The 10,840-nt window shown below is 51.1% G+C and overlaps 1 protein-coding gene across 3 annotated transcripts in view; it reads left to right on the plus strand.

Moving 5' to 3' along the window:
* Pstpip1 (proline-serine-threonine phosphatase interacting protein 1) overlaps positions 1-4,216 on the plus strand; it is a 39,845-nt gene extending 35,629 nt beyond the window's left edge. For all 3 annotated transcript variants that reach the window (XM_047541977.1, XM_047541979.1, XM_047541978.1), the window contains 6 exons: positions 37-135; positions 1,134-1,230; positions 1,680-1,770; positions 2,606-2,661; positions 2,891-3,024; positions 3,938-4,216. In XM_047541977.1, coding sequence (XP_047397933.1) covers positions 37-135; positions 1,134-1,230; positions 1,680-1,770; positions 2,606-2,661; positions 2,891-3,024; positions 3,938-4,069 — 609 coding nt within the window. In that variant the 3' untranslated portion in view covers positions 4,070-4,216. The remainder of the gene's footprint in view (positions 1-36; positions 136-1,133; positions 1,231-1,679; positions 1,771-2,605; positions 2,662-2,890; positions 3,025-3,937) is intronic.
* The last annotated feature ends 6,624 nt before the right edge of the window (positions 4,217-10,840 follow it).

Genomic DNA, 10,840 nt, shown 5'->3' on the forward strand with positions numbered 1-10,840 from the left:
GCCCTGCAGCCCCCTCCTCCTTCCCTTCTCCCCCAGGCCTTCCAGCTGCAGGAGTTTGACCGGCTGACCATTCTCCGCAATGCCCTGTGGGTGCACTGCAACCAGCTCTCCATGCAGTGTGTCAAGGACGATGAGGTGGGGCCAAGGGCCTGAGGTGGGTGCAGGGAGAGGGCAGCCCTGGCAGGAGCCTGCCCAGGTCCATCTAAGCCAGTCAGCAGACTTGCCCTCTGTGGGCCAAGCTCTGGCCCCGGAGTCTCAGGTTGGACAGGAAGCTTAACACCCACAGGGCGCTGGCCTGAAAGCCCCTGCTTTTTAAGTTATGCCGGTTTCGGCCATCTGCTCCCTGCCTCCACTCCCTCCAGAGTGCCTGGCTCTGCTCTTGTGGCCAGAGCACCTGGCCCCTGGGTGGGAGTGGTGGAGGCCGGTGGTGGTGGTGGTGGTGGTGGTGGTGGTGGACAGCAGGTGGACACAGTCCTTGGATGTTTGCAAAGGGGCTGGAGGACCCATGGCTCTGCTCCAGGACTGGTGCCTGCAGAAGCCCATCCTTCCTCTGCCCCACCCCTGCCCCTGTCTCCAGGAAGACCTGGATACACTTACTGAGCCCAACATGGTAGGTGGGATGGGGTGCATCCTCCCAGCAGAGTAGCTGCTACCTCTGTGAAAGGGACCTGAGTCTCATGCTCTCTCGGGGCAGCCCTGAGGCCTGCTGCTGTTCCTTGCCTGACCCCCCTGCCCATAAGCTTTGGGGCTTTTCCTAAGTGGTGTGCACCCACCTGTGGCTTTTTCATGGCAACGGAAGGAGCGTGAGCTCTGGTCCCCTCATCAAGGTCCAAAGCCCAGCTGCCCTGCATTCCTGTTCTGTGACCTTGGGCATGTCACTTTCATTCTCTAATCATCTATAAAATAGGGGAACTAGTGTCTGCCTCGAGGGCAGAGTGAGTTCAGTCCTTTGCATAGGGCCTTGAGAAAGAAGGACCAAAAAGCTGTTGACCAGGGCTTTAGCCCCTCTGGGTTACGTCCCAAGGTCCCTCATTTCAGGTGCTGAGGGTCTCTGACCAGAGGAGTTCAGACCCGCAGAGCATGGGCATTGGGGTGAAGCCCGGCCCCACAGTCTCGCTCTTTCCTGCCCCCAGCTCTACGAGGAAGTGCGACTGACGCTCGAAGGCTGTAGTGTGGACACGGATATCAACAGCTTCATCCAGGCCAAGAGCACAGGCACCGAGCCCCCAGGTAAGGCCCAGCCTGGGGCAGCACAGCCTCTGGGTCTGAGCCTGCCTGACTGTGGGTCTGGCGGGGGATTTGTTGAGCCTCGAGTGCTAGGACAGTGCTGGGGTGACTCACAGTTCCCTTGTGGGTGGAGGAGGTAGACCAGACCTGGAAGGAGGAGACAGTAGTCCCCAGGCTGGGTCCCTGGCCTGGTGACTCCTCTGAGGCAAAAGAGGAGCAGAGTTAAGGGCACCAGAGATCTCAGAAGGGAGGTGAGGACAGGAATTAAAGTGGGGAAGCCCTGCCAGCCTTCAGTCCAGCCCTTTTGGTCCCACTAAATTGTAGTTCAAAATATCCATGGCATTCTCAGGATGGGCCAGGGCAAGAGTGGAAAATTGGGGCCCTATCTGGGTCTCTGGGGAGGAGCAGCTGGGGTGTGGAGCGGCTCGGGCTCACAGGCTTGCTGTCTGCAGCTCCAGTGCCCTACCAGAACTACTACGACCGGGAGGTCATCCCATCCTCTGGCAGCCCTGGGGTACCACCGTCCTGCGGCATGATAAAAAGGTGAGGCACCCCGTGGGTGTCAGTGGCGGGGGGGCAGAGGCTGGGCCATTGCTGCCACCGGCTCGTCCATTTACTGATCACCCGCCTTGTGTCTGGAGCTGTTCAGGTGCTTGCTGGGTGCCTTGTGGAGACAAAACGGCCTCAGACCAGTCTTATGGAGCCCTCTGCCCAAGGGAACCCAAGCATTAAGCAATTAGTTACACCCCAATTACTCACTAGTGACTGTGCGCAAAGTCCTAGGCAGGCCTCACAGTGGCTTCCTTGTTCCTTTGGCCACACTGTGAGCCTGGGTTAGTGCCTTAGGTGACTCTTCAGCAGGAGCAGGGGCCCCAAACCTGTACACTTGGAGAATTCTCCTGACTGTTCTAGTATACTTTCCCTGGCCTGGTTGTGGTCAGGTGCCAGATCCTAGTGCTGTGTCCCAATATGTCACCTGGGTCCAGTCACTATGGGGCCAAGAGGAAGTGGGCTGGCTTGGCCCAGGCTGATGAAGACCCCAGCAGGGCATGTTTGGGCTGAACTTTGAAGGGCAGCTCCTGCCACAGCAGGGAGGCTGGAGTGGAGTCGGGCCTCAGGGTGTGGGGACCTGAGCATTTTCTTAGAACGCCCACAGGGGCCCTGCATGGAGCAGGGGCTGAGATGATCTAGAGTGGGGGAGTGGGAGTGTGCTGCTGGGGCAGGAAGGGCCATGGTGAACTCCCCTTGGGGAGCCCTGGAGGCAGAGAAGCCCAGCCTTGGCAGAGAAGCTCTTAGAGCTTTGCGAGTTTTTCCTCTCTGTCAGTGTGGCCTTAAGTGTCAGATGAAGGGACCTATCCTCTTTCTTCCCTCCCACCAGATTCTCTGGGTTGCTGCATGGAAGTCCCAAGACCACATCCTTGCAAGCTCCTACTGGTAACTGGGGGTGGTGTGGGAGGTCCCCAAACTCTGTGACCCCTAGGGAAAGGAGAGGACTCCTATATGGCATAGATGTGGTCACTGAGGCCTCAAAAGGGAAAAGGTGTACCTCCAACAGCAAGAGGGAGAGCAGAAAGGCAGGGCCAAGCCTAAACTTCATGCCAAAGGGGCCTCCAGGGACCACCTCTTCCAAAGGGGCAAGGTCCAGGTCTCACCCTGATCTCAGCCTCCACAGAGACTGTGACACCTACTCCCGAACGGAATGAGGGTGTCTACGCAGCCATCACAGTGCAGGAGACCCTGGGAAATGCCGTCCCACCAGCCCAGGACTACAGGGCGCTCTATGACTACACAGCACAGGTGAGGCCTCCTCCCCTGTTCAGGGGCGCACATGCCTGCATGTGTGTGCGCCTGGGAATATGTGGGGGTCGAACCCTCTGATCCCCGCTCTGTGTTTAAGAAGGGCTCAGTATACGTCTGCTGAGTATGGCAAAGAGATACAAGGCCTTGCGTCTGCGCCAATCGTCATACATGCACATGATGCAGGCTGGCATCGTCGTGTGCATCGTGTGCACACACAGGCAGGCTGGCAGAGCCTGGGGTGGGTAATGGTTTTAGGGACAGGCTTCATACCCTTGAGTCAGGGTCTTGTTCTCTGTGGCCTCGGGGCAGAGAACAACCATGGCCAGAATGAGTCCTCCAGCTGTGCTGCGACTGATGTTCTGATGTCTGTGGGGGGGGGGGGCGGGGGCAGTCCCGCTGAGATCCCAGAGTCCAGTCCGCTCCCTGTATCGAGGCGAGGGTGCAGAGCTGGGAACCAGATCCACCTGGACTCTGGGCCACATCCCATAGTTAGGCAGGCAAGTGTGGACTGCGTGAACAGAGGCCACGCTTGGGGATGAAGACTCGGAGTCCAGGCCTTGGCAGGGGCAGAACGATAGGGCGCTTGCAGGGGAGTGGCTGGCTGGGGACTTTCTGGGCTCAGCAGTGAGATTTGGGGTGAGTGTCCCCTTAGGTTTGGGGTGAGGCAAGCAGCCCTAACTCCTGATATGCTCCAGTGGTTGGAGCAGAGTGGGAGAAGACCAGGTTGGGGTGCCTCTGATGACAAATTGAGGACAGTCCCCCAGGGGCTGCCACAGGAGGCATGGGCATGTCTCAGCTCAATGTCCACCCTGGGAGCCTGGCTCACCTTTACTGCTGGGGTCAGGGAACGCCAGACCAGAGCCCTCCCAGCACGTCCTCCAGTCTCATGCTCATCCCATCTCTTACCCAGAACTCCGACGAGCTGGACATCTCTGCAGGGGATGTTCTGGCAGTCATCCTGGAAGGGGAGGATGGCTGGTGGACAGTGGAACGGAATGGGCAGCGTGGTTTTGTTCCTGGGTCCTACCTGGAGAAGCTCTGAGGAAGGACCAGCGGGTCCTCACCAGGACCTGCCCTGCTTGTGGAGCCAGGAGTGTCCCCTACAACTGCCCTGGTCTTGTGGGGTCAGAACAGGCCCGGACCTCCTGGGGATGGGGTGGGGATGGGGCCACATTCAAGAAGTCTCTCCCATAGGGAATAAAGGAATGCATTCTTTTTCTTTGGTCTGCTGGGTCCTTTTTACTTTTACTCCTGTGTCCAAATGCTCAATTCAGTGGAAAAAGAGTGAGAAGAGTCTAGAGAACTGAGCTCCATCATCCCTAGACAAATCTTCAGCAGAAGTCACTGAAGCCCCAGCTAGTCTCAGGTTCTGCTGGAAACAGAGAAGAGGTCTGGTCCCATCGCTGACTGCCAGAGAGACAGTCACACCTCACACAAATGGGATGGTGGGGCAGGGTGGAGAGGAGCCTTGGGAGGGCTGGGAAGGGCAGTTCAGCCTTCCTGACGGTAGAGGGCAACGGCAGATAGGACAGGGCATCTGGACGCACCTGGAGAACATTCTGGGATAATGGGTCTGTTGGAAGCACAGGGCCCAAGACAGAGGGTGCAGAGAGATAGCACAGAGGCTCATGGGTGTACATGGCCCCGCCTTCCCCACCAGCTGGGGCCTGAGGGAGCCACTGCCACCCATGACACTCCTGCCAAATATGGCACACACTGTCCAGGCAGAGCTAGAGTCCACGTGGGCTGATGCTGCATCGCACCCCACAGGAGCTCACATGGGTCTGTGGCCTCCCCACTGGTTCCTGGTCACCCACCCATCAACCCACATACAGAGTTTTAGCTCATATGCCAAGGCAAATATCAGATGCCAGAGGCAGATAGTAGACCTTCACCAAGCTGTGCCCTAGGAAAAGGGTAAGGAGCGAGCTGGTGAAAGGGGGCTCATCTGGCACTCAGCATGACACCCAGCTTTAGGCCTTCATCTTCATCGCCAGATTCGAAAGGCAGGTTTAGTTACCATGATGCCTAAAGGAGGTGAAGGACAGGATGGGTTTTCTTTTTTGGGGCGTGAAAGTGCCTTTAGGTTGCAGCCTTTCATCTGACTGAGGTGTAGTCCCTTGCAAGCCATGGTGCAGGGTCAGGCAAGGTGCGAAGGGTCCAGGCAGCCCCAGGGTGCAGTTGCAGAACCCTGAAAGCAGGGCTCTGTGGCTGTGGGGTGTCACCCATTGCTACTTTCCACCATAGGCTGCCACAGACAAGGTGGGAACGGGCTTTGGGCTTCTGAGAAGTCAGACTGATGCTTATGTCCATCCTGAAATCATTTTCCCTCATCAGGCACATTGTGCTAGAGAGCCGACCAAACACACCTGTCCCTGGTACACCCAGATCTGCAGATAGGGATGTTCCAGGAGAACGATGTAATCTGGTGCTTGATCTCCTCCTGCCCTGAAGGAGAGAAAAGTCTGTGACTAAAGACTTGGCTGGCCAGGTGTGGTGGTGCACACCTGTAATCCTAGCAGTTCAGGAAGCTGAGACAGGAGGATTACAAATTCAAAGCCAGCCTCAGCAATGTAGCAAGCCTCTGTCTCAAAAAATAAAAAGGACTAGTGATGTGGCTCAGTGGTTAATAAGTGCCTTGGGGTTCAATCCCCCATACCAAAATAAAGAAATAAAGGCTTGGCTGTAACAAGGCCTGCCTGGGCCAGAAATGCTGCCCAGGACACACCCCTCAAGTCTTGCCAGACCCAGGCAGGTCCCAGGCCTGTCAGGCAGCCCTAGAGTAATTCAATCAAGATATCCTTGTGACCCTTCTATGACAATGGGGTGGAGTGGTACTTGCTAAGACGAAGGAGTGCCCTGAAAAAGCTCACACTCCCAAAAGGGAAAGGCAGGTACTGCTGAGCGCTTACACCCAAGGCAGCCAGTCAATATGGCAAGAGGGGGCTAGGAGCCCAGGAGCAGGCTGACCTGACACAGGGGATGGTGGCTTGTGTGCAATGTGGCAAATGGACTGGAGAACAATTCTGGAAGAATGTAGGAAATAGGAAGTGCCTACAGGATGTGAAACAGGGGCAGGAGGGGTGGGAAGAAGACATGAGAAGTGAATTCCAAGCTCAGTCTTAAAGATGGGCAGAGGCCTCTCCTAGGTGGAGCTGGAGTAGGACTTGGAGCAGGGGCAGAACAAGGGCCCAGGAGAGGCAGGGCAGTCAAGCTGACTGACCCTGGGGCTCAGGTCATGTGTGGGCAGTGAAGAGGAAAGAAAGGAGTAGAAAGTTAGGTATCAGTGCTTTATTTATTCCCTGAAAATACCTTGTCATCTTGATTGAGCATCCCATTCCTCCACAAAGATTTTTTTAAAAACCTTTGGCCTAGATATTTATCATCATCTCTGACAGGTGCTGCAGTGCTGTGGGCCCCAGTGGGTGATGGGTAAAGAGTGTTAGATAACAGAGCCTGTTCTCCATTCAGGCAGTCAGAGGAAAAAGACGAAAGCAACTCTGGGTCACAATTTACACTGAGGTGGGGGTCAGGGAACAACCCACGAATGAATCTAACATCCATCACCCCTGCAAGCTTTCTGCATTCTCCTGTGCACAAAGTCAACCTCAGCTGCTGGGAACCAACTGCATGGGGGGATGACCTTCCCAGCAGAGATAGTGCTTGATAAAGAGGGGATTGGGGTGTATAAATAACTGCAGCCTCTTCCTGACAGACAGCCCCTCAGAGAAAGCATGAAGGAGGGAAAGTGTAGCCTCTTAAGGCAGAACATCAAGGTCTGAAGCTGGCTCACCCCTCCTTGGGTAGTCTGAGGCAAGACACAGTTTCTCTGGTGCAAATGCGCCCCTATCCAAGTCGATCTCTCCATACAGTTCAAATTAAATAATGGTCAAATGCTTATTAAAACAAAGAGGTTGCCCCTTTTAACAAGGCTCACAACCTCTGAACATTGGTTAGTCAATAGCAGCAGCTTTGGGAGTTGCACAATCCAGCTCACTCAGTGTGTCCTCTGGGACAGCTGTGGCTACGTCAGTGAGTCCTTCCCAAGAGTGATGAGAAACAAACCCTCACTTGGTCAAACGACACTCATGCCACTGGTGTCCAGCACCTGGTTTCGACCCCTCTCCCACAGCCCTTCCTCAGCTGAGCTACCTGAGCATAAGGTTATCAGTTTGGCTTGATCTGGTTGAACCTGGATGTCTATTTTCCCATCCTGCCATGTGAAGCAGCAGCACAATCCCAGAACAGGATCACCACAGGCAAGCAGGTTTGCTACCCTCAGCATCCTCCCGGGATTATCAGGACCATAGGGATATGGCTTTCAAACTATGTTCATAGAGTGGAGCAAATGCTGATGTTTTGGTACCATCTTAGACAAATGGAACCAAATCTGTGCAGGCTGAGCTCATGCATAAACATTTCTAACATTCTCCTGGTGATTCCAATATGCAACCAGGGTTGAGAACTTCCTGGTTAATGAGTTCTTCTGCTAAAATATTTTAGAAGTCAGAAAACCATATTCTTATGACACGTGACTTATTTCAGACCATGAATGTTTACTATGTGCCAGATGCTGGGCATGCAAACATAAACAAGTCTCTTTTCTACCCTCCATTGTAATGCTCACATCTGTTTTACTTTCTTTGCTAGGTAAATTCAGGAGAGCAGGATCTATATGAGTCAACTTCTCCACAACTAGCAAGGATCTCAACCCTGTCCAAAAGGGATTCAGTGGGTAAACTTAGGTTTCTGCCAGGATATTATATAACACTCTCAGGAGACCTCAGATTTTGTAATAAAAAGCCACAGAGAACAAAAATCATTTTCAAGAATTCCAAGGCTGCTGGATACAAGACCAATACACTCAGAAAGTAGGTGCTCCTACATACCACCAACAGATCACTAGGAAATTCATCAGGAAAATCATTCCACTCACAAGAGCAGCAGCCTCCTGTATCTTTTTAATAGTTTCTGTATCAAGAGGCCACATCAGGTGATGGGCCACTTGCTATCTAGTCAAATACGTCTTATGATGTTTGCATGACAAAATCAACTACTGATGTTTCTCAGAGTGGATTTCTCAGAACATATTCCTGGAGGGAAGTGACACGTGGCTGCACAGAGGTGTTCACCACAGTGAAGTTGGAAGTAGTCTTATAACCCACCCATTGAACATTGTTTGATCATAACATTAATATATCCATGCAGTTAACAAAGAGGAATGAGAAATCCTATAGTCCAAACTAGAAAGAGTACCAGCTATTTTGTGAAGAGGAATAAAAGGACCCCATAGAATAAAATTCAAATAACTAAAACCAAAACCAAAACCCACCACCAAGACTATTTCTGGATTTGTAGTAAAAGGTCTAGAAAGACACACACCCCTTTTAAACTTGCTTACCTGTGTGTATTTTGTTCTTTAGAGATGTCTGTATAATTTACATTTTTTAAAGCACCACTTTTGTTAAAACAATTCTTTTTTAAAAGGATGGTTTCTATCAACTGATAGGATGAGAAGCAATAGACTGCAGTAGCAATGAGTACACCCCGTGCCAGGGACCAGGACTCTTCAGAGAAACACAAATTCCAGGGCCGAGTAACAAGATAAGCCTGGAACATCTTATAATGTCAAAAATGACAGAACTTCAAAAAATGTGGAAACACAGGAAGCAACTGAAGGGGCTCCCACTGTTCAAATCTAGGAGGATGTGAGGAATCCCTCCCCACAAAAGGATAATGAGTGCTAGACTATAAAAATATCCTTTGGCAATCATCATGGTAAAGACTGAAGCAGGGGCTGGAGTGAGGCTCAGCAGCGGAGTGCTTGATTAGCACGCATGAAGCTCTCAGTTCAATCCCCAGCATGGCAGAGAAAAGAAGAAAAAAAAAAAAAAGATTGAAGCAGGCCAGTATCAACAGTATTTGCCAAATGTGGGGAGAAGTTTGGTGAGAAGCAGAATATTTATATCACCTTGTAACTAAGTCTCCAGAGATTGTCTACTAGTTGAAAGGGGAAAAGTATTAACTGTGTAACATGGAGAAAGGGGACAGCGCCTTGACCAGGTGTACCAGGCATTACTTTATCGCCTATTAGCTCACTTAACCTTTGTTGTCACAGAGACACTGGGATTCTGCAATCTACACTTCGCCTTTGCCAGCTGGTCAACGGGAAGCTCTGAAGGGTGGCAACGCTGGAGGGAGAGAGGACTTGTTCTTTGTCATCTTTGGTCTGGCATGCGTCCCAGCAGCATTCTCCCTAGTGATGGTTCTCTGCTCCCACGGATCAGTGGTGGCACCTCCCATTAGTTGATTCCTCCACACAGGGCAGTGTGTCTCTGTGGCAGTTAGTTGCTCCTCAGAGGTCTCAGCCTTGGGAGAACCTCTAAGTTTCTAGGTTCCCTCCTCGTCTTTTTTTTCTTCAGACCTAGGGGTAGTAACTATTTCTGCTAAGCTGTTTTGGAGTTTTTAAAAATTCCTTTTAGTAAATCACCTTTTACATAAACATTTATATTAAAAATTTCCTGTTCATATTTAGACCAGGTGATCAAAATTAACGTCATTTTGGAGGAGGGAGGCAGACTGACACTGTGGGCCTCCCAAGACTAAGACATAGGCAGTGTTCCAGTCACCTGGAACACAAAACCTAATCTAATCAAGATGAAACATCAGATGAGCCCAAAATGAGCAGCACTGTTCAAAAGGCGGCACTGTATTCTTCTAGAATGTCAATATCACAAGAGAAAAACTTATGGAAATGCTTCAGTTTCGAGGAAAACAGAGACATGACAACTAAATACAGTATCTGATCCTAGACTAGATTCAGAATGGCAGCGGGGAAAATACTATCAAGGACATCATGAGGTCATTTGAAATATGAACGGGGGCTGGGGATATGAAAAACAAAAAAAGGTAGATTATCAGTGTTAAATGTCCTGAATTTGGTAACTGTACTGTGATTGTCAGAGATTATCTTCATTCTTAGGAAATTCCCACTGAATTTCTAACAGGATAACAGGCCACCATGAATGTAAAGAGAGTAAGCAAGCACACTCAAGAACACAAATGACAAATGGGACAAAATGTCATAGGTATATTTGGGTAAAGGGTATTTAGGCCTTATATATACAATCCTTACTCTTGCAACTTTTCCATGAGTTTGAAATTATTTCCAAATAAAATTTTTAAATTTTTAAAAAGGAAATAGGATAACAGTGGTTCTTAACCACAGCTGCAGATTGGAATGACCAGACCATTCAGCAGTTTGGGACCCTGGTCCTGTAGTTTTCAAAAGTTCCCCAGGTTCCCCACCTATGGTTCTTGTCTGTGTCTGTAGGTCAACAGAGGTAAGAAACAGATGTGCAGAATAGATGATAACACTGCAACTATGGGAGAGCTTACTCATTAGATTTCAGACATGAGGAGTAGTTCTTTTGCCCTCTGAAGAGTAGGCACCAGGGAACAGGTCTCCAGGTCTTAATGGCAGAAGAGTCTCCAGACGTCAAGCAAGCAGAAGATAATCTATAAGGCACTGGCCGACGTGGACAGATTTCCCTTCTAGTGGTTCCCAAACAGGGTAAAAAGGCATATTTCCAGGACAACTACGCCAGGAATTAAACACTATTTAAAGCTGGCAGAAGCTACAATGGTTTAACTGGCCCCAGAAGTACCCGCCCCACTCCCATCATTTTGGCTTTACTACCATGGCTGATTTGAGTCCAACTGGCAGAGCACACGGGAGGAAGCTGCTCTCTCAGCAGGCCAGCAGTGGGGGGACTGAGCAAAGGGAGAATACGTGGGACTCCTCTCTCAGGCA

The sequence above is a fragment of the Sciurus carolinensis genome, chromosome 2 (genome assembly GCF_902686445.1).
Source record: "Sciurus carolinensis chromosome 2, mSciCar1.2, whole genome shotgun sequence".
In the NCBI taxonomy this organism is placed as follows: domain Eukaryota; kingdom Metazoa; phylum Chordata; class Mammalia; order Rodentia; family Sciuridae; genus Sciurus; species Sciurus carolinensis.